This window comes from Pteropus alecto, unplaced genomic scaffold, assembly GCF_000325575.1.
Source record: "Pteropus alecto unplaced genomic scaffold, ASM32557v1 scaffold97, whole genome shotgun sequence".
NCBI classification, from domain to species: domain Eukaryota; kingdom Metazoa; phylum Chordata; class Mammalia; order Chiroptera; family Pteropodidae; genus Pteropus; species Pteropus alecto.
In genome coordinates, this window is record NW_006439713.1 from 1,120,485 (window position 1) to 1,144,519 (window position 24,035).

The following is a 24,035-nucleotide window of genomic DNA, read 5'->3' on the forward strand; positions in this document are numbered from 1 at the left end:
CCTCGCAGCTGACCCCCGGCCACAGCGAGGTCTGGCGCTGTTCTCTGCTGATGAAAGCGCGTGCTCGGCAAGTCGAGTTTTCACGTGGGCCGCGCAGCGTCTGCGCTTCGTGCTTCCAGCCCCGGGGAGACGAGCGGCCTGTGGAGTCGCCCTTCGGGAAGGACCAGCAGTGCCCTCGGAGGGCTGGGACGGGAGGCGCTTGGCCTGGCTGGCCGCGGGGGCGTGGGGGAGAGGCGGGACAGCTAGTTAGTGGTGCCTGTGGGGTGCGGTGCTCTTTCTTGGGGCCCCCCTCAGAACTGTATGAGGGGGCCGTTTTTATTGCATTTCATAGGTCAGGAATCTGAGGCCCCAGAATCAGCACGCCCCGATCACCACACAAGTATGTTGGGGGGCGCAAGCCCAGCTGCCCACTGTGGAGGGTGACTAGGCGGTAGACGTGACAACCTGCCAGGCTTGTGGGGAGCGGGAGAGCGCTCATCCGTGATGCCACGGCCACCCCAGGCCTGCGGGAACTGAGAGCCACGCGAGTCGGCGCCCTTAGCAGCGCCAGACGTGGCTGCCCTGGAGGAGTCACAGTCCAGGGAGGAGGGACAGGGACAGACAAGTGGCAGTGTGGAAACTGGCTTTTTAAGCACGGCACCACGTTTGTTTGACAAACGGAAACCTCTGGCTAACATACAGAAACGAAAGTCCGACTTCGTGAAGACGTCCTGGTCTAGAGGCCATTCAGACCCCCTTGCTTTTTATTTAAAAACATTATTTTAGGTGAGAAGAGATTTCAAAGCCCTCCGCCCATCCCACAGTAAAGGGACCTGACTGCTCGTCTTGACGCAGAGGCCGAGGAGGCCTGTGGCAGGAACTGTCTTTAACAGTTGCGTTGGCAGAAAGCGCCTCGTTAACGATGCTCTCTCGTGTGTGACAGGTGTCGGAGATGGCCGAAGATGGGAGCGAGGAGATCATGTTCATCTGTAAGTGGCCCGTGCCCGTCCCCCAACGCGGGCGGTGTGACGCTTGCTGCCTGGGCGAAGCCACGTCCACGTTTCGAGCTTATGTTGGGGAGAGCTCTGTCTTTGTACACTGGAATGATTTTACTTGCTTTGAAGAGCACGATTCGTTACTTGAGCAGTGTGCTGCGGGGATGTGGTTTTAAAAGGCTCATCTTCCTCAGCTCCCAGCAAAGGCCATTTGGAATGGGGTGGCAGTTGATTCAGAAAAGTAATCAAGGGCCCCGAGCTTTACGATACGTCAGATTTATGGTAAACAGGCGAAACGGGTGAATTTTCGTTTATCACCTTTGCTCAGGAAGATCTCGTTCTTTGTCACCCTGGGGTGACTCTGCATGCTTTGAAATGTGCCGTGGAGCTGGATGTGTTTCTTAGGGGCACGTCCTGGGTTTGCACTGTTTTATATTTGTGGGGAGCGTTGCTGGGCAGTCCCATCCGGCAGGGAGCCTCGTGACACCCTTTGGATACCCCACCCCCACCCCCCGCCGTCCACTCTGACTCTGGGATGTCTGTTCGCAGGGTGTGAAGACTGCAGCCAGTACCACGACTCTGAGTGTCCGGAGCTGGGCCCCGTGGTCACGGTCAGAGACTCCTTCGTGTTGAGCAGGGCACGGTGAGCGGCCGCCCCCAGGTGTTTTTACAGCCCTGCCTTACAGCTGTCTGCGAGTCTGCGAGAGCTTGTGGCCTGCACATAAGGGGAGGGGACGGCAAGAGGGGGTGGGCTGTCCTCAGCCTCCAGGGCTGTCCGTGTGTCCGCCCCGAGAACCGAGAGCCTGTCGCCGGAGCCAAGACGTGCTTCGGGGCTTCGGAGTGAACGTCCCGTGTCCAGTTCGTGGCTCTCAGTTGCCAGGCCGAGACCGGCGTGGCCCGGGGACAGCGATGGGCTGGGCTGCCTTCTGGTTGAGGAGCGACGGCCAGCTCGTCGCTGTGCTCTGTGTTTTCCCCGGGGCCCGAATCTGGGCCTGCCGTCCGGCAGATGCCCGCTCTGGGCCAGGTGGCCGCGGTAGGGGGCAGCAGGGAGCGCAGGTAACAAGAAAAAGCCGTGGCAGCTCTGGAGCAGCACCCACAGGTCTGGCGAGGAGGCTCGGTGGCTCTGCCATGTCATGTGGTGGGCAGCAGGGAGCGCAGGTAACAAGGCAAAGCCGTGGCAGCTCTGGAGCAGCCACAGGTCCGGCGAGGAGGCTCGGTGGCTCTGCCATGTCATGTGTCCCCGTAAAGGCCGTGTCACCTGGTGGGCTGGCAAAGGCTGAGTGGCTGGGCCCCAGCCTGGGGCAGACACAGTAGTCGTTTGAGCCTGGAGGAGGCGCTCTTTCCCCTGCAGCTCGGCTGCCTCGTCCGCAGGGCCCCGAAACGTCGTTGCGATCGTCACGTGTGACTGAGCACCCGGCACGTGGAGACCCTAAAATGATCTTACCGGTGCTGCTTCTAGGAGCCTCCCAGCTGGTTTCCCAGCCCCGTGATTTACTTACCTTTTCTGACCGTGACCTTCTTGAAACAGAGATTAATATTTTTGCCTAAAGCAGAGGTCTGAGGGGCTCTCCCTCGAACCTGCAGCGGCTTCCTGTGGCCCACGGCACTCCACTGGGACCATCAGCCCTGCCGTGGGACCCTCCGGGACTGGGACCCTGCCGACGCCTTGGCTCACCCTGGGGTCCCAGCCACGTACCCCTCCTCCAGCGCCCCGTCCCGCCATGCTCCTAGTTTACCTAAAAGGGCCTCATCCGCCCCGAAACTGGCCAGGCCAGCCTAGCTGCGGGCCCGCTCCTGGGATGCTGTGGCTCTTTCTTCCCGTGGAACTTCCTGCGCGGCACCTGGTCTCAGAGCTCTCCGCAGCGCCCCCTCCCCGGGACTGTGTGCCTAGCGGGGGAGCTGTCAGTCCCGTCTCTGGGTAGCGGTGGGGGCCAGCTCCCCGCTCGCCGTGACCTCCCGTCCTCCGGTGCGAGCCTCTCGTTTCGTCCATCTCTAGGTCGTCCCTTCCCTCCAGCTTGGAGATCAGACGCGTGGAGGACGGAGCTGAGGGTGTGTTCGCCGTGACCCAGCTCGTCAAGCGGACGCAGTTTGGCCCCTTTGAGTCGAGGAGAGTCGCCAAGTGGGAGAAGGAATCTGCGTTTCCGCTGAAGGTAAAGGCTGTGCCCGCGGAGCCCTTGCGAGTGCTGCTGGTCCGCGGGCTTGGAAGCAGCTCTAGGTATTGGAGTTCTGCTTAATTTCCAAAAGGATGTTCATTTTTTTTTAGTTCGTTTTTTATACCACAAGAGCATCAAAGTTAGTAGTTAGTAATTCACAGCTTTGCAAAACCTAAGAGGCATTCAAGACGCCACCCTGACTTCCGTCGTGAGCCAGGTTGCTGTCACAGGCTGTAGGAGGTGGGCACTTGGGTGGTTTTGGGCGGGAACGTGTCGGTATAGCTCCGGTCACCTGTGCAGAGTGAGTGGTCCTTTGCAAGCCTCCTTCAAAGGAAGGTGTTTTGTTTGGGCAGTAACGAGACACCAGTACCAAGTTTGGCAGCTTTAAAGAGCACAGCAGACTGGGACAGGACAGTTTTTACGTGAACTTGAGAAAGACCACGTAGCTGTAAGTTGTAGGGAGGGCTTAGTAAGACCCGTGGGAGTCCTAGAACGCCAGGGACTCGGGCGTTGTTCATGGTCTGTCCCCGTGCAAGCCTTCAGAAGCACCGTGAAACGGACACGAGGATCAGGAGCCCAGCACGGGACCAGGCCCCGAGCAAGGCTTCAGAAGCACCGTGAAACGGACACGAGGATCAGGGGCTGGTCGGCTGCAGTCAGCACAGAGGTGCACTTTTCTTAGAGACCCTGACAGACCCACGTTCAGGACAGAGCTGGAAGGCGTGAGCTCAGGGTTTTGGCAGCCCTTGGGAAATCGAGCTTACAGAGCAGGTTTCCACCCCGTGGGGAGCAGGAAAGACACTGATTTGTTTACAGGGAAAGGGAAAAGTGAGGGAGGAGGGCCGTCTGATGCGAAGGAGCAGGATAAAGGGGCCCGACGCCGCGTCCCAGAAAGGCGATCGGCTGCCGTCCTTCACGGGGCGCAGGCCACACGTGGGCTCGGTCACTGTGGGCTGAGACCCAGGGCTTTGTGTCCATCTTGGGTTCTTCCAGTGACTCAGTTCTGAAGGTCTGCATCCAGCCTGAGTTGTTTTCAGCACAGGCTCAGCACTGAGCACCTGTGTGCCCGGGACAGCCTCATGCCCCTTAATGCCCCTCAGAATGGGGTGCAGAGGCCCACTGGGAGCACACTGCCACCACCAGCTGAGGGTCATCAGGCATCTGGTGGCCCCCCTGCCCTCTCCCCCAGCTCCCGAGGGCTCTGTCCTCAGAGGAGGCCTCCGGCATAGCAGCGGGGAGCCCCTGTGGGAAAAGCCCGGGGCGGGAGAAGACTTCTTCCTGCAGCGAGGAGGTACTGACTGCATCAGCGAACGGAACCCCCTGCACTTGTGTGGTTACTTTGAACTTCAAGATGTTTACGGCCCCGCCCCCACCTGCATTTAATTCATAACCACTAGCACCGTGTTGCCCATGAGGGCGGACCGCACAGAGACCGGAAACTTGCTAAAGTCCCTGACCACACTTGGAACAGAGACAGGAGAAGAGCTCAGGTGTCCCGTTGCCCACCTGCGCCAGGTGTAGAGCACAGGTGTCCTGATGCCCACCTGTGCCAGGTGTAGAGCACAGGTGTCCCAGATCCCACAGGGTCCTGATGTGTCTGCCGCTTACCTTCGGCTGTGACCAGCCTGACCCGTCCGAGACCCTTCTGACCACTGCCAGGTCCCCCCAGCCCTGGGTGGAGCGGGATTCAGCCCCCGATGTGGCACCGTCTGGGCCGGCCGTTCAGCACACCCCCGCCCCGCCCCCGCGCGCTGACACGCAGACCTGCGGTAACCAGCCCCTCCTGGCCCCGCGGCGGGCGTGCCCCCCAGGTATTCCAGAAGGACGGGCACCCCGTGTGCTTCGACACCTCTAACGAGGATGACTGCAACTGGATGATGTTGGTGCGGCCGGCGCTGGCGCCCGAGCACCAGAACCTGACGGCCTTCCAGCACGGCAGCGACGTGTACTTCACCACGTCGCGGGACATCCCCCCCGGCACCGAGCTGCGCGTCTGGTACGCCGCCTTCTACGCCAAGAAGATGGACAAGCCCATGCTGAAGCAGGCCTGCCCCGGTGTCCACGGTACGCGCCTGCCTCGCTGTGGGGCGCCGGGCCCCTTGGCCGCGTGTGGGCGAGCCAGCTGCACAGGGTGAGCAGGGTGGGCGGCCTTGACCCCACGCGCCGGGCCTGCTCTGCTCCTCGTAAAGGCGGCTGACAGACGGTGAGCAGAGCTCGCCCTCGCTGGGCCCTCGCTGGGGGGACGTGCACCCCCCAGCTCTACCGCAGTGAACCCCACACCTGGACAGGGAGCTGCCCACAGGGCCCTCCACGCAGCTTATCTGCCAGGTCCTCCGAGGTTGGGTACTGTTCCTGGTTTTGGGCCGAGGACGCGGAGCACAGAGAGAGTGAGGAGCCTGCCCAGGCCACAGTGCACGTGGAGGGCTCTGCCTTCGGGGACATGCTGGCCACCTTGCAGCCACCTCGAGGACTTGAGGTGTGTGCGCATGTGTGCGTGTGAGTGCGAGTATGTGTGTGTGTGCGCGTGTGAGTGCATGCAAGTGCGCGTACATGCATGTGTTTGAGTGTGCACGAGCGTGTGTGGGTATGCGTGTGTGCGCGAGTGCATGACCGTGCGTGTGTGTGAGTGCATGCGTGTGAGTGTGTGTGTGCTTGTGTGTGCATGTGTGTGTGCATGTGTGTGTATGTGTGTATGCGTGCGTGCGTGAGTGCATGAGCGTGCGTGTGTGTGTGAGTGCATGCGTGTGAGTGTGTATGTGTGTGCTTGTGTGCATGTGTGTGTGCATGTGTGTGTATGCATGTGTATACGTGAGTGTGTGTGCGTGAGTGCGTGTGTGTGCGAGTGTGTGTGCGTGTGAGTGCATGCAAGTGTGCGTATGTGCATGTGTTTGAGTGTGCACGAGCGTGTGTGTGTGTGTGTATGCGTGCGTGCGTGAGTGCATGAGTGTGTGTATGCATGTGTGTGCATGTACGTGTGTGCATGTGTATGTGTGCATGCGTGTGTATGTACGTGAGCGTGTGTGCGTGAGTGTGTGTGTGCATGTATGTGTGTGTGAGTGTGTACGCGCGCTCGTTCAGAGAAAGCCCTGACGAAGGTCGTGTGCAGTCGGCCCAAACCCGACGTCCAGTTGGAAGGCCAATCCGAGGGTGCGTCCCGCCGCCAGGTGCAGGCGTCACTTCGTGAGGGGCCCAGTGAGTTACGTCTTCCCCACCCGTGGGCCTTGGGGTGCGGGTCCTGGCCACAATCCCGAGGGACCCCGTGAGAGTGCTGCCACTGGACGTCCTAGCTTGTCAGGGTGGCGCCTCGCTGTGCTCGGCCCAATGCTGTTGGGCACATGGATTCTGTGTGGCCACGAAGATTATTTTCTGTGACGCCCCCGAACGCCAGGATTCTGACGGGCGGGGGGCTTCCTTTCTGTTATGAATGCACCGTGACACGGAACAGCGCTGGGGCCCGCACGGTGCGGAAGGCTCTGTCCTATGTGCTCACGCGGCTGGGGTTTGCGAGCTGCCCAGGGTGGCCGCCCAGCAGCGTGTGACACGGGGCTCTGTGAGGCAGCCCGAATGGGTTGCTGACAGAAATGGGTTGTCTCAGTTCAGGAGGCCAAGGCGTGGGCGGGGCTGCTTCCTTCCGGGGGCTCCGAGGGAGAACCCCGTCCAGCCTGGGTCGCGGCTTGTGCTGCTGCTGACAGCCCTTGGTGTCCCTGGCTTGTGGCCGCGCCGCTCCAATCCCTGCCTGTGTGTTCACCCGCCTCCTCCCTGTTTCTGTGTTCCCTTGTTGTGAGGACACCTGTCACTGGATCTGGGACCCACCCAGATCAGCCTGAGCTCCCCGTCCCTCGATGACATCTGCGGAGGCCCTGCCCAAAACTTTCAGGCAGACCTGAACGTGGGGGCCACTCCTCAGCTCACTGCAGGCCTGGGGGGGGTGCCTTGGGGAGCCCCTGGGAGTGGTCTAATGGCAGTGGACGTTAAAGGACGCTTGGCAGCGGGGGCCTGATCCCTCCACAGAGATCGTCACAAGGGGAGAAACCCCCTATCTTATTTTGATAGTGAAGCAGACAGAATTTGGAGGCTGACAGCTCTCTGAGGCTGCTCTAGCCCCGCCCTCCACGGTTTGTGGAACCAGGCTCCCGAGCTGGCCCCGAGGGGGGCTCCTGCAGCGTCGCCCCACTGCGGCATGGTCAGGCGTCACTCCTCAGCCTGCTGCACTGGCCTTGCTGCCGTCCAAGGTCGCCGAGCTCTTCCTGACTCATGTTCTGTCCCCGATTCCTTACGGCCCGGGTGGCTGCCGCCTCGTGTGCCCTGGGACCAGCCCAGGCGGCACATTGGGATCTGGCTCGTCAGAGGCAGACCTTCAGGCCTCCGAGGCTGGAGACACGGAGTGGTTCCGCTGGAACAACCAGCCAGGCTGAAAGGCATGGTCACTCCCAACAAGTTTTCGAATTGGGAAAATAAGTAAGCAATTTAGGTACTCTAAAATTTTAGAAATACTTGCCGTGGTTTTGTTTTGGGACAAATGGCAGTCGAGTATGGCTTGGCAGCGCAGTGGGAGTTACTGGCTGCCGTTGCCCCGTCGGTGAGTCGGCTCCCTTATTTCCGTTTTCCCGCCGAGCGGTCCTTAACCCCGGGCGGCGCTGCTAGTTCTCGGGTTGGCCTTTCTCCTGGGGTCCGAGGTCACATCTGCCTCCATGCCCCGGGGCCGGCTGGTGAAACTGCGACATGGCAGCTGCACCAGGCCTCCGCACGCTGCTTCCCCTGCCCTGGCCTCCTGCCGGCCCCTTCCCAAAGCCTGTCCTTCCCGAGTGTCCAGAAGCCCCTTCCCGACACAGCGGAGCTTCTGGAGCCTGCTCCAGCCCTGCCTGGCCCAGCGCAGTCTCTGTGTGTCGAACGCGGACCCCGCTGAAACCATTTGCCGGGAGACTGGCACTGCCTGCTGCCTAGAAACCAGAGTCGAGGACGGGACCACCGAGGAGAGGCCTCGACCCACAGAAGCCGGCCCTGCGCATGCTTCTGATGCTCCAGGTCCCACAGGCGGCTGGTGGCCTCAGCTCTCCTCAGCGACAAGGCCTCTTCCTGCGTCTGGACAGTCCGGGAGACCACCACCTCGATGGCAGCAGGAAGGGGGTCATCACCACTCTTTGGCCCAGTGTGGGTGGAGCAGAGCACGGTGAATATTCTAGAAGAGTCGTGCGGGGGACTGACGGACAAGGGGCGGGCTTGCCGTGGGTCCTTCAGTCTTTGCGGTGAGCCCAGACTCCGGCCGTGTAATTCCCTTTCAGACGTGCTTCGAACGTGCGTCTTTCTCGTAGAAATTGGCCCATTTGCACATTGGCCGAGCTGAGCTCTGAATACACAGAAAAGTGGTTTCGACCTGGGGAGCAGTGAGCCGCTCCTTTAAAAAATTACTTTGTTCATATTTTTTTCTAATCCCACTCGTCCCTGAGCTCACGTGGCGTTGGTGGTCTCTCTTTGCGCACACCTGGGCCCGTTGGCGGAGGGTGGGGGAGGCCCACGCGGCGTAACGGGGCTCGTGCGCGGGGTTCGGCATGGCTGTCAGCACCAGACTCTAACAGTGAAAAGGGTAAAATGTACACACATTGCACGACATCGGGGAAAGCATTTGAAGTCACGGAGAAGGTCGCCGTGTCAAACTCGCGCTTTGTGATGCTGCGTTTGAAATCGGCACCGTCGACCTGCGTTTCCGTACGATGAAACTCACCAGATTTAGGGGTGCTGTCGGAGAGCCGCTGCGTGGGCTCCCCACAGTCAGGACGCGGAACGTGCTCCCCGGCGAGCTCTCGCCAGCTGTGCGCCCCGTGCCCTGGGATCCAGCGGGCGCCTTTGCACCCTGCGGCTCTGCCGCGCGTCCTAGAGCCGTGGTCCTAGAGCCGTGCGTTCTCACGGCCCAGGTTTCGGTTCCGTCGCTCGCTTGGAGTTCCCCGCGCACTCTCCGCCTCCCGCCCCGTCGTCCGCGTCTGCGCCGCGGCGGCGTTGCACGGCTGTGGGGCTTGCGTTCTGTGTAGACCCCTCTTTTTTGCCGGATACGTAAGAGATTGCCAATCGAGAATTGCTTTCTGATTGTTGGCCGTTTTTGCTTATCTTTTAAAGATAGTTTTTGGAAAATAGAGCACTGCTCTCGAGAGGACACGACGCGTCTGGTTCGCCCTGGTGACTGAGCATCGGAGCACTGGGCGAGGAAAAGGCTTTCCTGTTGCAGGGCACTTGGAACTCGCATTCAGTGGGGTGGGGACCTTATCACCAGAGATAGCAGCTCATTCGGACAAGACGTTGCCTGACTCACAGGTGTCGGCTTCCGGCCAGCCCGGTCCTCACCCTCCTTTTCCGTCTGGGGCTCTCCTGTGAGGTGCTTCCCCCGGGGGACCACGTGTGTTTGGGACAGCGAGGGAGGGGCTGGGGTTCGTCTCTGACTCCCGTTCGACCCCAGTCCGATATTCTTAAAGCAGCGATTCGCAGAGGGCGCGTGCGCAGAGCAGGGGCCAGCTGGGAGGGGACGGCCCGTCGTCGTACCTGCTTCCCGTGGCGCTTGCTCCCGACAGAAATTTCACGTTGCATCTGTGCGTCTTCCTTGTTATCTTACGAGGACTCAGAAGACGCACGCGAATGCCTGGAACCGGTCGCATCTTTTCTCTCCCAATCGTTGCCTCCTTGTTGCTGGTTTTTGGTACGAGTTCAGTGCATACTTTCTGCCGATAGCGAATGCGTGTGCAGTCACGATGCCAGCTGTTTTTCTCAAAGACCCGGGAGCTTGCTGTGCGAGTGGTCCCTGAGGTGTGGTGACAGGGCGTGCGTGTCCCCATGGGCCGTGGAAGTGGTGCTGAGGGCCGAGCTGGGCGCCTCCCCGCGTCAGGCCCCGCTGCGTCCCCCTCAGCCGGGCGTCCCTGTGTCCCCCTCCTTTAACTCCAGGGGACCTGCACTGAGGGCTGGGCACTGCCCTGGGCAGCAGCCACCTGCCCCGGGCGGCTATTTAAGTCTAAATTCGAATTAAGTAGAATTAAAAATTCAGTTCCTCCGGGGCATTGGTGCATGTGGCCAGCCGGGACAGCACAGTAGGTGTCTGTCACTGCGCAGCGTCCGCCGGACCACACTGGGCTGGAGCCACGGCCACACTGGACTCAGGGCACACTGGCTGGCTGTTTGGGGTCCCACTGTCACTTGCTGTGTGAGCCGATGAGAGACGGAGGAATTCGATTTCATCTCAAGGATGCACTTTTTTCCTGAAGTCGTATGATGTGCCTGTCCCACCGGGCTGGCTTCTTGAAGCAAGTCACGTTCGTGTGACCGGAGTCAGACCCCGCATCAGGCTGCTGCGGCGCCACCTGCCTGTGCTCAGTCTCCTCTCCCGTGAAATGGGGACAGTCACGAGGACCGAATGAGTCCATGCGCCACACTGGGGACAGGGCTCGGAACACTGGAAGTGTGCCTGAGATATGTGCCTGTCCCAGCGGACTGGCTTCTTGAAGCAAGTCACGTTCGTGTGACCGGAGTCAGACCCCGCATCAGGCTGCTGCGGCGCCACCTGCCTGTGCTCAGTCTCCTCTCCCGTGAAATGGGGACAGTCACGAGGACCGAATGAGTCCATGCGCCACACTGGGGACAGGGCTCGGAACACTGGAAGTGTGCGTGAGCTTCCGCTGTTGTCACCGTCAGCTTCGAGGACAGGCGTCTCAAGCTGAGCCTTCACGGGCAGAGGAGCTGCTGGGGTCACCTTTTTCTCCTCTCTTTGGAAGCTGCAGGCACCCCAGAAAGTGGCGCCCCCGCGGAGGCGGAGCCCAGCCAGTGGGCGTGTAAAGTGTGCTCTGCCGCCTTCCTGGAGCTGCAGCCCCTGAATGGTAAGGGGTGTGCCCGGTCGGGTCGGTGTGCCAGGTGTGTGCACTCCTGGGTCGCCCTCGCTCCGCTTTGGGTCCGTTTCAGTCAGGACGCGTGGCTGTCACGATGCTCCCGGCTTCGTGCGCACCTGAGCCGTGTCTCCCGGGCTGCGTGCGTGGGGGACCCGGGCCCTCCGCACGGGGTTTACTCCTTGTCCCGGAGTCCCCTCTGCGTGTGTGGCCCCATGGGCTCGGTCCTCAGCAGAGCCTCACGGTCGGGGGTGAGGGGTCTGTCTCTCATCTGGTCTCGCAAGTGTTTCCAGCCCATCGTTAGCGCGTCCTGCTCTGTGGCCGCCCTGCCCCACCTTCCTGTGACCTGCATCAGGTTGTTCGCTTCCTAATTCTCTGTCCTCATGAGCTCTTTGAGGGCCCTCACCCGGCACAGCGTCCCTAAGTAAGGGACAAATGGAGACACAACAGCCACTTCACACGAATGCCTGTTGGGCCACCGAGGCTCCACAGTGGGAAGAATCAGTCCATGGCCCCAGTGTGACACGGGTGCCTCCCGTCAGTCGAGCGCCTGGTCCCCGTCCTCTCACGGGCCCCCCCTTTGTCCCGCCGGTGCCGGGGATGCAGCTGCTGGGGGCTTGGCCGCTCCTGACCCCTGCGCCGCCGCGGCCCGTCCGCTCTCCGTGCCTCGTCCAGCTGCCTTGTCCGGAGGTCCCTGAGGCGTTCACTTGGAAATAAAGGGGTTTGTTTGTTAATTTTATGCAGTGCTGTTACAGTCAGTTTTGTTTATCATGAGTTGGATAATTCTCACCCCTCTTTCCACGTTCCAGTCTGAGGTCCCTGCGTTGTCTGTTCAGTGGAGGAAAATTAGCAAATACAAATGACCTTAGGGACATCGGCGGCGCCTGGGACGCCGCCGTCTGGAGAGGACCGTGCAGCTAGTGTGCCGAGTCCTCCCGTTTCCTTTGCACACGCGTGTGCACGTGCTTTCCGGTCAGCTTTTACAAAACCGTGTGTGGCGAACCTGCCCTGCTCTTGTCACCTAAATGATTTTTACCCCATTTCCCGTTTGCCCCAAGAATACTCGCCGAGGCGCTTGTGGCTGCAGCGTTTACCCTGAGATAACTCGTGGATCAGTCCTAACCTGACCCCCAAAGTTTGCCACAAAATGTCTCACTTTTATTATTACTTTGGCATTGCTCTCGTATGTTGATGGTCTTTGGCAACAGATAACATCACTCTGTTCATAGCATTCTGTTTTTAGTAGTGGTATTTCCGTTTACAAAATACAGTAACTCTCCTCGCTGCAAACGTCAAATCCTAGAAAACGTCGCGTTCCTACGTGTGCCGGGAACATCGTTCTCTAACGGTCGCCACAGACTCATCCGGTGAATCGGATTTATGTGCACGTTCCTGTTACGTTAGGATTAGAAACCAGTTCTGTTTAGAAATAACTCCAAGAACAGTTTTTAAGTTTTATTTTCACACTGAAAACCAGCAGATTTGCTTCAGCCTCAAAAAGTTCGTTTATGTAAAATTAAAATAACATGGCACTTGTTTTTCTAAACGGGGAATGGGTTCACATAGCAGTCGCGTTTGGTGCAGTGGGATTGCTTTATCAGAAGCAGTGGAGCCAAAGTTTATTTATACTATTAGCAAATGCAATCGAAAGCACACAGCAGGCGGGAGCAGACACATCGCTTCCTGCCGCCCTGTGCATGGCCTCCCTGTCCTGCAGAGCACCTGTTGGGTCACCTGGAACAAACCAAGAGCCTTGCCCCGGCCAGCCAGCACGAAGGGGCTCCCGAGAAGGAGCCAGACGTGTCCCGCGGGGCGTCTCCCTCAGTTCCCAAGAGCGTGGGCACCTCCAAAGAGCAGAAGAAGCCTCGCAGGGGGAGAAAACCCAGGGTGTCCAAACCGGAGCAGCCCCTGGTCGTCATCGAAGGCCAGGAGCCGGCAGGTGAGGGGCGGCAGGTGAGGGGCGGGCCTGGGAGATGAGGGGGGACCCGTGGCCATGTCGCCTGTCACTTCCCACCTCCACGTGGGGCTCGAAAACTCAGCCCACGTGGAGGCAGAATCCAAGCCCGGCTGTTTTTCTGTAAATCAGCTCTTGGGGAAGATTCAATTCACAGGTGATACGATCTGCACTGCAAAGCGTGCAGGCCGTGAGCTTGGACAGGGGAGTCCGCCTGCGTAACCAGCGCCCCGTCGGACAGTGAAGGTGCCGCTCTGCCAGCCACTCCCCTCCCCTCGCGTGGGTCCGTCTCGCCCGCCCTGGGAGTGGCCGTGGTCGGCGCTCCTTGCGTGTCCGGTGTCCCGCACCCGGGATGACTCATCCACGTGGGGCTCCAGCCGCATCGCCTCCACTGCGGCCGAGCAGTGTTGGTCACTGCGAACAGCCCACTGTCCACTCCCTGTCCCCCGTGGGTGGGCGTGCAGCTTGTTTCCGGCCACGGCTGGCACACATTCCCTGATGACACAGTGTCCTCGGCTGAGTTCGGAGGGACGTGGGAGCCACATTCTGGGCGCTTGGCCCGGGTCCTCAGCACCTTCGTCACCACTGAGCGGTTTTGTCTCTGCTGCTCGTGTGTGCCGGGATTCGAGAATCAGAGGGACGGTCTTCACGTGGCAGTCCCAGCTTCAGGGGCGCGGAGAGCTCAGAAGGGGCCATGTCACTTAGCGGTTATTGCAGCAGGAGGATGCCCAGAGGCAGAGTGGAGGACCAGCGCTCAGTGTCTGTCCGGTCTTCCCACGTTCCACGTTCCCACGTTCCACGTTCCACGTCCACAGGTCCAGGCCCGGTCCCCGCCACTGTCATTCCTTGGGACTTAACTCGAGCAGAGCAGTTCTCTGCTTTCGATCACCCTCGAGATAGCCAGTCTGATTAGAAAATTAATTATTTTTGAGTCTTTATCACAACTGATTTAGTAAGCTGTAAGATCCCCGCCATGGATCAAAATGTTTCGGTTTTGGTTGGAATGCAGAGGGATTGAAATAACGTATGACTGCAGTAGTTTTAGAGAAGAATCACAGCTTATGACTAGGGTGTGACTTAAGAACCATTTTGTTTTTCTGTCTACACAGGTAAATATGTGGATTCTGAAACTGCTGGTTTTACTTCCTTTTCCCCTGTGTAAACCTTGCAGTCCGAGTCTCCATCTGCGCCTGGCTGCGGTCCTCTTTGGTGTGTCCTCTTGGTTGGGTTGTGTTCTGTCCTCTGCCCTGGTGATGACACGGTGATGTCCCATCCTGTCCACAGAGCAAGTGGCGGAGATCATCACCGAGGTGCCACCAGACGAGCCTCTGACGGCCGCCCCAGACGAGCGCATCATGGAGCTGGTTTTGGGGAAGCTGGCCACCACCACCAGCGACGCCGGTTCTCTGCAGAAGTACGTCTTGCCACAGCGCCCAGGGCGAAGGCGCCGGTGGCAGTGAGTCCATTCGGGGGCAGGGGCGGGCGCCTCCCTGTAGGAAGGGCTCATGGGGGTCGTCTCTCCTGGAGGGTGAAGGATGGGCTTGAGAAGTGGCAGGAATGTGGTGGACCCAGGAGTTTAATGGCGTGTCCACTATGAAGAGAGTTAGAAAAGTTTTTATTGTGCTAAAACATATGTAGCATGAAATTTGCCATCTTAACCGTTTATCGGCTGAGCACATTCACGTGGCTGTGCAGCCTCATGAGTGTCCCTCTCCAGGACCTCTCCATCTCCCCAGACTGACCTCTGTGCCCATCGCCCGCCCCCGGCCCTGTCCCCACCACCTGCTTTTTGTCCCTGCTGACCTCTGTGAGGAAGCCGGGCCTCCAGGCACCTAAGTGGTCGTTCAGCATGAACCTATTCGCAGCCGGCTGGTGTCCCTGAGCATAGTGTCCTCGAGGCGCATCCGTGCTGCAGACGGCGTCGAGCATCCTTCCGTGTCAAGGCCGGATGCTGTCCCATCACACGCGTAGACCACCTGTGTGTCTTTGTGTCCACAGTGGGCATTGTGTCTCTCTGGCCTGTTAGCTGTTATAAGTAACGCCGCTAAGAGGAAGCAGCTTTGTACTCGGATTTCTGTAAATTTAATGCCTTATTCTTTAACTTTTTGTGAACAAAGAAAATGTTTTTATTTTATTGCTATTCTGGGGTAATTTTTGCCCTGGAGCCGAATAAGCTGAAGAAATTTTAAAAACTCAGTTCAGGGTCTATGGCCGTGCCACCCCGAACGCGCCCAGTCTCATGTGATCTCGGAAGCTCGGCAGGGTCGGGCCTGGTTAGTACTTGGATGGGAGACCACCTAGGAAGACCAGGCGCTGTAGGCGTGAAAAAATTTAAAAAAATAATTAAAAAAAAAAAAAAACAGTTCAGGGGAAATAGGAAACGGAGGAGAGGCCGGTGCACACGTGGTCCTCTGGCCGAAGCGCAGGCCGGGCCGCGGGCCTCTGCGTCCAGGGTCAAGGCGGGAGGGCATGCGGCTGGGGTGCAGAAAGCGCCTGTGCCCTTGCTCGTGCACGGCGCCCGTCCCATGGACGCCCCTGAGCCCGGGTGCCGCCGGGCTCGTCCCTCGTCTCCCATGAAGCCCGGACAGTTCGGAAGGTCTTTCCTCGATGGTGGCAGCCTTGGACTTGCCCCGTGACCCGTCTCCCCCGTCTTACGGCGTTGCTTGTCTAACCGGGCAGGTTCCCCCATCATCAGGGCAGCAGCCTCGCCCTCAAGAGGAGTCTGGTTCTCTCCGGCCGCCACGGCGCCCGGCGGAAGCTCAGGCAGCGGGGGGACCACCGGCGGGCGCACCAGTGCGGCATCTGCAGCAAGGTCTTCCAGAACAGCAGCAACCTGAGCAGGCACGTGCGCTCGCACGGTGAGTCCCGGGGCAGCCAGCGCCCAGCGTCGGCATCTCCAGGGGCCGCCCTGCGCCCCCGCTGGCAGCAGCTCGTGCCCGCGGTGCTGAGTCAGCCGTCTGCTGGTCGCCTCCTAGGTGACAAGCTGTTCAAGTGTGAGGAGTGTGCTAAGCTGTTCAGCCGCAAGGAGAGTCTGAAGCAGCACGTCTCTTACAAGCACAGCCGGAACGAGGTGGGCGGCCCGCGCGGAGCAGTCACAACGGGCGGGGGGAGGGGACAGGAGAGAGCCAGGCGGCCATGGTGGCAGGCCAGGCGCCGACAGGGTGGCGGGGGGCGCCGTGGGCACTGGTGTTGCCGGGTATGGGGTCTCTCCTGGGCACCCGGGCGGGAAGAGTGAATGTCGCTGTCCCCGAGCCAAGCGGGAAACCGGTAGAGAAACACGTAAACCACGCACACGCGGGCGCCGCCACAATGGCCCCCGGGGACCCGGCCACCCCCACTGACGGCCGCCCTCCGCCAGGTGGACGGTGAGTACAGGTTCCGGTGCGGCACCTGTGAGAAGACCTTCCGCATCGAGAGCGCGCTGGAGTTCCACAACTGCCGGACAGGTGAGCGGCCGCCGTGTCGTTCGGGTGCAGTGGCCACCGCCAAGCTGAGGGTGACCGTGGGGGTCACGGCCTCGCCCTCGGCCTCCCTCCATTCGCTCTGCTGCCCTGCGGCCTCTGGCGAGTGCAGGACGCTGAGGGGACCTTGCCGAGTCTCAGGCCTGGCGGCTCGCTTGCTGGTGTTCTCCAGCCAGCACTTTGGGGGCCCCTCATCTCACCCTAAGTGCTGGGTTTGTCCTGGGACCGGGTGAGGAGCGAAGGGGCGTGGTGCCTGGAGGAGCGAGGCCTCTGCCCACTTGGCGGAGGAGGGCCGTCTGGAACCTTAGCTTTCTGCTGCCGGGCAGCAGTCTGGCTCGCCCAGGCCGTTTGTCGTGAGCTTGCTTCTGCCTGCCTGTCGCCACGTGACGTGGAACCTGCTTGGCTTGTGTGTGGTCAGATGCGGGTGTGCTCTGACCATGCTGGGCGCTGCCTCTGGCGACTTCGCAGCTGGCAGGCGCGCGTGACGGAGAAATCCCCAGCACAGCAGGGAGGCAGTGTCACAGGAGCCGCGGTGGGGGGAGCCCCTTCCCCCCAGCACCCCGTCCCGGCCCCCTGCTCTCCCCACGCTCCTGGGTGTTCTCCCTTTCCGGGGAGCCCAGCACACCAGGAGGGCGGGGAGCCCGTCGGCTTAGAGCCCCGCCTGGTTAGCCCTCGGTACCGAGCCCTTTCCTGCTGCACACGCCCCCTCCCCCGCCCCCTGGGCACCTCACTTGCATCTCCGTGCTGGTTCTTGCTCAGCTGGTCTCTAGGGAACCTGAACCTGAACCGGCCACATCTTCGCGGCCCCGCCTCCCGCAGCCAGCGCCCGTCCGCAGCCTCTGTCTTGTCCTTTTGTTTGGTTCTTTTGTTCGCTCGTTCTGCTTTGACGGCTCCTGCCTGAAACCATGGCTTGTGACTTCCATCCCTGGCGGGGCTTTTCCGAGTGGCAGGTTAGTCTTGTTTCACCTGAGCTCCAGCTGCTTTGCAGCGTCCATGTTCATGGCCTGAGGGGCCTCGGGAGCCTTCCGACGAAGGCCGTGTGCTGCAGCACCTGCCTTCTGAGCCCTGCACCCCGGCACCCCCCACACCTGGGGCGGATCCTCCCAGCGGTGTCCAGTGCTGAACTCGCGGAGAGCCGCAGCCGGGGTCGGCGACCAGCGTCAGATGATGCCCCGTGTGGCCGCTCGTGGGCCTGCACGAGTGCAGGGACCAGATGGCAGAGCGGCTGTGGCACCCTGTCCTGTCCTGTCCTGTCGGTGAGGCCGACCTAGGGGCGAGCAGAGACGTCGTCCCCTTTCACTGTTTCTCTGGAGGGGGACGGAGCAGGAGGTAGTGCGTCAGCCGCAGCCGCTCCACAGCTGCGCACAGGCCAGGCCCGCATCCTGGTTACACAAAGTAACGGCGACAGCAGTAGAGAAGCACTTTGTTCTCCTGAGGTGCTCTCGTTCCGGAGGTTGGAAGTCTTGGATGACACACGTGGATGCGGAGCTCGTTCGCTTGCCGTGGCGTTTGCGTGCTTTTACGCTTCGTGTGGTTTTCACGCTGAGAACGTGTCTCAGCAGACAGCTGACGCGGGAGTTTGTGCGACTGGGGGAGCAGCTGGGACGCGCGGTCTGATGGGTGTTTCTCGAGCTTTCCCTCAGCGATGCCTGTCCTGGGCCTGACAGGGTGCTGCTGCAGCTCCTCCGAGTGGTCCCCGTACTGCCCTTGACCGTCGGGCTGCGCTAGCGAACAGCAGAGGGTCAATTCCAGGCCTTTGGGGGAAACAGTGCTCGGGTCCCGTGCAGCCTGGCTTTCCCGGGAACCCCCCGCTCCGTCTGTTCGCCGGGCGACCCCGCGCCCACGCCTCTGCCGGACCCCAAGGACTGGGCGTGTGCTGGTTGCCGCGTTTTAGTGAAACGCAGGTGCTGGCCTCAGGGCAGCAGTGTCGTTGGCGGGAGGTGGTCGTGGGGACCACGCGCTGTCTGCATTCGTGTGGACGCCACAGCAGAGAAGCCACCCGGTGTGAGGGGCTGGTCCCGGACAGCTGTGCTCCAGCTCCCCCACCGGGCAGGGGCTGCAGCTGGGCCGGGAGTAAGGTTAAAGGGATTTGTCACCGCTGGGAGGGACTCGCGAGAGAAAGCGAAAGCCAGGGGCACACCACACCTCCCAGGGTGGCAGGCCCCAGGGCTAGCGGGGCACCTGCCCGGAGGGAGGCTCACCAGGGCAGTGGTTTGGCAGGCCCAGGGTGGGCGGGGTCTTTGTGATTTGATGGAACAGCCCCCTTCGCAAAGCAAGCCGGCAGATGCCCTTGGCTCTGGCGGTCCACCCCTAAGAAGCCTCGCTAAGGGAACGTAGCAGAAAGGAGGAGAAAGCTACATTTCTGAGGATCACAAAATTACCCACGATTTCAAAAGTAACGAAGTAAATAGTGTAATGGAACTCGGTGGAACGTCACAAAGCCACGAAGCCACGAAGCCACGAAGGGCGGCATGAGCACATCGTGTAACGAAGACACGTCCTGCACACGTGTGGACGCATGGACGGGGTCATGTGGGTGCATCTGAGCTGCATGTCGGGGTCACCTGAGCACTACCGAGGCCTGAGCTCCCCGGGACATTTTGGTCACAAGTGGCTGTGTTTGGGGTGGGGTGTTACTGGCCTGATGGGTGGGGAACAGGGTTCTGCAGAACACCCACAGTGCGCAGGATGGCCCCACAGACACAGGTCTGGCTGAGACCCTGGACACAAGGGGTCCTTGCACGCACCCCAGGGGTTCTGTTGTGCAGCAGAGTCATAGAAACGGCAGGTTTGCGTGCGGCCTCAGGCATTTGTGAGCTTGGCAAACTCCTGGCCGGGAGCCGGGCCAGTGGGCTGGAGTCCAGGGCCCAGAAACGAGACCCGGTGTGTCCCGAGGCCCTCGCTGTGCAGGGGGATGCACACTGTGACCCACACTGTTGTGCCCACCTGCACGGGGACACGGGAAGAGTTCTGGGGTTCCACTGCAGGGCAGCTGTGGGCAGCGTGGACTGCCTTCTGGGGCTTGTGTAGGTGACACGTGTCCTGGCAGGAGCAAAGTGGGCGTGGAGGCGGAGGGGTACGGGAGGGGAGAAGGAAGATGATGGGGGTGAGGGGCGGGGCAGGGGACAAACAGGCCAGCACTGGCCTCTGGCTTGGGGCGAGGCCCTGAGACCCCCTGAACCAAGGGGAGAGGCCGGGGGTTCGGGCGGAGACCGGCAGCTGGAGCGGTGCCGACGCTGTGCGGGACGTCCTGGGCACCTGGAGGGAGGGCGGGGTGGGGACTGTGGGGCCGGGCAGAGCAGGTGGGTTCCCTGCGAGGGATCAGTGAGTGCCTGGGAGGTAGAGGTGCGGGGGGCAGAAGGAGGAACCCCGTGCTTGCTTCTCGTGGTGAGAACAAGCCGCTCCAGCTGGTGCTTGGGCCGAAGCTACCACAGTGCAGGTGACGCTGCTTTCTCCGCGTGGCCCCCGGTGCCGTTCCCGCGGCCACGGTGTGCAGCCCGCATCCACCGCCACTTACCCGCGAGTCGCTGTGTGTTTGCTTGTTTCCTGGACAGACGACAAGACCTTCCAGTGCGAGATGTGTTTCAGATTCTTCTCCACCAACAGTAACCTTTCCAAGCACAAGAAGAAGCACGGGGACAAGAAGTTCGCCTGCGAAGTCTGCAACAAGATGTTCTACCGCAAGGACGTCATGCTGGACCACCAGCGGAGGCACCTGGAAGGTGAGCGCAGCTGCCTGCGGGAGGAGCCCCGGGGGGCGGGCGCTGTCCGGGAGCTCAGCTCAGGCCCAGCCTGCGGATCAGTGCTGCGGACAGTCGGGAACGCCCTGTGTCCCAGCGGGGAAAGTTAAGGAAGCCAGAGTCTTTACAGCGGTAACCGTCACGCAGGCATCAAAAGCCTTTTTTCTCAGAGTTGTCTAACATCACGAGAAGGTGCTCTCGCTGCGACAGAGCAGGCGGGGAGGGTGTGAGATCGCGCAGGGGTGCACAGTGCTCGCTGTGACAGAGCAGGCAGTGAGGGTGCGTGATCCAGGGGTGCGCGTCCAGCTGTGCGCGTGGAGCAGAGCGCTCCGGGCTGGTGCTTTGCCTGCTGTTTCCAAGGCCACGCCATTTGCGACAGGCTTGGGCACGGGCGCTGCCCGTCCACGTGATGGGTCTCAGAGGTCAGGGGCAAGAGCAAGATGGACTTCAGTGCCGCCAGCGGCGGGGTGAGAGCTGTGACAGGACTGGAAGTGAGGTGTGGGGCAGACCCCGTGCTGTGCTGGCAGCACCCAGGGGGGACGGCGCGGGCACTAAGCACGGGGGCACCGGGAGCACCTGGGCCGCAGAGCACCGATGAGCCCCTGGGGAGGCTCCCTTCACCTGCTCAGTCACGCCCGCCCTAAAGCAGCATTTTCGTGTTGGGAATCCTGCCTTTTACCCTAAAAGCCACTGCTCTCTTGCTGACAGCTGTCATTCAGTGAGCAAAGTACCTTTCTGTAAAAGTTTGAAAACATCACTTTCTAAAGAATTGCAAGCGAAGCAGTGAGGTTACCAGTTAACCTCGTTCGCTTCTGCGCTTTAAGGGAAGCCACAGCTAAGACACTGGTTTTACCGTGGCCGGTGACTGCTGGTGACGTTACTTGAGGACCTGCTGGGGGGAAAAGTCAGAAAACAAAGTTGTGCGCAAAGCCTGGCTGTGCCCCACACGTGTGTGTGCACACGTGGCGCGTGGCGCTCTCCGCTGCTTCCTCTGGTCAGCTGGGAGGGGCGCACAGGGCCTCACGAGCCCACTGGCGACCGGGTGGCCTGGGGCGCGCTGCCGAGCCTCAGCACCCTCACCCTGCTGTGCCCTTCGGCCGGCCGGCCGTGCAACCAGACCCTGCTCGAAAGTCCCCGGCGGGGCCTGGACCTGGCTTTCGTTTTGCAGCTGTATCTTGCGTTTTGCCACTGACACGCGGCTCAGACCGTTTCCTGCCGGCACGCGTGAATGCTGCCACGCCGTTTCGTGGTTTCCCCTCACGCCGCAGCGTGGCGTAAGCCCCGCCCAGACCTGGTGCACTGGGCTCCGGGGGCCCTGCAGAGCCACATCTTTGTCCCCTGCCCAGCCTTCTGGGTGTTCCTTCGGACCCCACGTTCGCTCCGTGTTACGCAGGGTGCTCCAGAGCAGGTCGGCTGTGTAGAAAGATCCCGGGACGAGGACGACGTCTCTCTTCTGTTCTCAGATAACGTATTTCACGCAAACTTCTAAACGTCTGTTTTGATCTCAATCATGAGCAGTTATGCCTCGTAACCACAAAGATTTATCATCATCTGACTTTGCACCTTGCTCCTGATCCAACTGATTTAATTTACAGGATGACCATTAGCTTCCTTTCCATAAAAACACCCGCCTACATGAAGCCGTCCCCCAGACACCTTCGCTAGCAGAAGCTCCTTGTCCCTTGTCCGCGTCGCAAACGGAGAGCACGCACCGCCCTCACGTTTCCCGAGGGAGCGGATGCGAGCGCCACGTCACCGGTGGGCGCGTGCAGAGCATCCCCTCCTCTCCCCGGGGCCCGTGTCGGCGCCGATGCCCGCGCATGCCCACACGAGGCCTCCGGCCACTCACTGTCCCCCGCCGTGGGCACCTGCCCCCTTCCGCTGGAAGGAAGGTTGGGCCGGCGCACAGCGGCCGTGCGCACTCACTCTCTCGCTGGGCGGGTGGGGATTTCAGGGGTCAGGCGGGTGAAGAGAGAAGACCTGGAGGCCAGCGGCGAGAACCTGGTCCGCTACAAGAAGGAGCCGTCGGGCTGCCCCGTGTGTGGCAAGGTAACACCCCACGCCCCGTCCTGGGTCTGAAACACGAAGCATGGCGTTCCCTTAAGCTAGAGCTCAGCTCTGCCTGCCGAGTATCTGGGGGGACGGTTCAGGGTGAAGCGGATATCTGGGTTGCCAGCTTCCGTGTCCACTCGTTGGTACCTGTGTCATTTTGGTCTCTCTTGCTGTCGAGCTCGGTCTCCAGTGAATGACCTTAGAAATAAGTGTTTCTCCTTTAGAGCCGTTTCCTCTTCCGCCACGTTTTCCTCCTGCATGCTCCCCACGCCCACGCTGTGTGCCCTGCTCGTTGGCGTCTCTGAGACCTGTCCTGGGCCAGAGACCAGGGTGAGGGCCCCAGGGAAGTGGGGGGTTGGGACTTTATTCTGCCCGATGGTGCCGGTCTCCCCTGTGGCATTTCCGAGTGACAGGGCCGAGAACCCCAAGGCTACGGTGCTCCCTGAGTGAAATGTGACATCACCTTTCTGAGCAAATCCACCCCAGGTGTGTCCGAGCTGGCAGTGAGGCCAACTCTAGCAGAGCCACTGGCCCCTAACTGTCCAGAAGTGCCCTGGGAGTCAGGGGGAGCCCCAGGCCCTATCTGGCGGTGCATGTCGGGGTCTGCACAGTGCCAGGCCCGTCTGGGTGCCACAGAGACGGGCGGTGTTCTTTGCAAACGCACTCTGGGGTCTTGTGGCCTCCTAGACTCACCTCCCAAGACTGGGGAGTGTGTGAAAGTCAGCTGTGTCCCCAGGACCAGACTCGTGTCCCTCGTGGTATGCTGAGCACGTGCTGTGGACAGAGTCCCCAGAAGGGCTCCCAGGGGGGCACCGCGCCACCTTGAGGTGGGGATTTTAAGCACCAGCCATGTGCGGTCCCCGTGAGCCGCCTGGCACTGGGCCCCAGGAGCCACGGTAAATCCTCAGCAGCCACCAGGCTCGGATGTGGAGAAACGATGGCCGCAGGTGGCTGGCCAGGGTGACTTGGCCAGCTGCTGCCATGTCGCCACGTGACTAGATTCTTTTGACCGTTCCGAGCGAAAGTGGAAATCCGTTTCTGTGGTGGTGGCGTGCGAGGCGGAGCCCGCTGTCCGTGAAGGCGTCTCCGTGTCCGGGTCTTCTGCCCACAGGTGTTCTCCTGCAGGAGCAACATGAACAAGCACCTGCTGACGCACGGGGACAAGAAGTACACCTGCGAGATCTGCGGCCGCAAGTTCTTCCGCGTGGACGTGCTCAGGGACCACATCCACGTCCACTTCAAGGTGCTGGCTGGCGTCGCCCTCCTTGGGTGGCTCCCACGGGCCGGCAGTGTCCCGACCCTGGTCACCTTGGCCACGCTGCCTCTCCCCACATGAGTCCTTGTGACTTTGCTGCGGCCCAGCGGAAGGGGTGCCATTAAGATGTCAGCACGCCGGGTCCCTCCGGGAGCGAGAACGGGGTGGGAGGGTGGTGTGTGTTTCCCTCCCTGCCTTGGAGGAAAGGGAGGAGGTGGGGGGACCTGGGGGTTGCGGGGACTCAGGCCACCATTAAGGGCGGGAGACGCGCCTGTCCAGGGCACACAAGACACCGTGGGTGGTGCTGGGGCCCAGGGCAGCTGGGAGCGCACACCCTGGGGAGGCCCGCAGCCCTGGGCGCTGTTGGGATTGCGCTGGCCCAGGGCAGAGAAGGCGGGGCGGGGCGGGGTGTGGGAGGCTCCCCGGTGCAGGTGTTGAGCTGGGGTGGAAGGGCGAGCCCAAGGGGGCAGAGAGCCTCCGACGGGGACCAAGACCACTGGGACCTGGGGGCACTAGTCCTGCTGCCCTTCTGAGCCTCCACGTCTCTGTCTAGAACAGGAGCCCCGGTGCCGGCCACAGAGTGGGCT

General features: G+C 61.1%; 1 protein-coding gene and 1 pseudogene across 1 annotated transcript in view; both read left to right on the top strand.

The window, feature by feature from the left end:
- The first annotated feature begins 233 nt into the window (after positions 1–233).
- Positions 234–24,035, top strand: part of PRDM15 (PR/SET domain 15) — a 33,800-nt gene continuing 9,998 nt past the window's right edge. Inside the window, exons 1-13 of the mRNA XM_025050191.1 lie at positions 234–968; positions 1,524–1,617; positions 2,971–3,124; positions 4,939–5,191; positions 10,879–10,980; positions 12,704–12,925; positions 14,225–14,354; positions 15,620–15,798; positions 15,916–16,010; positions 16,299–16,386; positions 19,956–20,123; positions 22,096–22,190; positions 23,305–23,436. Of these exons, the coding sequence (XP_024905959.1) occupies positions 932–968; positions 1,524–1,617; positions 2,971–3,124; positions 4,939–5,191; positions 10,879–10,980; positions 12,704–12,925; positions 14,225–14,354; positions 15,620–15,798; positions 15,916–16,010; positions 16,299–16,386; positions 19,956–20,123; positions 22,096–22,190; positions 23,305–23,436 (1,749 nt within the window). The 5' untranslated portion in view covers positions 234–931. The remainder of the gene's footprint in view (positions 969–1,523; positions 1,618–2,970; positions 3,125–4,938; positions 5,192–10,878; positions 10,981–12,703; positions 12,926–14,224; positions 14,355–15,619; positions 15,799–15,915; positions 16,011–16,298; positions 16,387–19,955; positions 20,124–22,095; positions 22,191–23,304; positions 23,437–24,035) is intronic.
- LOC112483820 lies at positions 15,144–15,262 on the top strand (annotated as a pseudogene).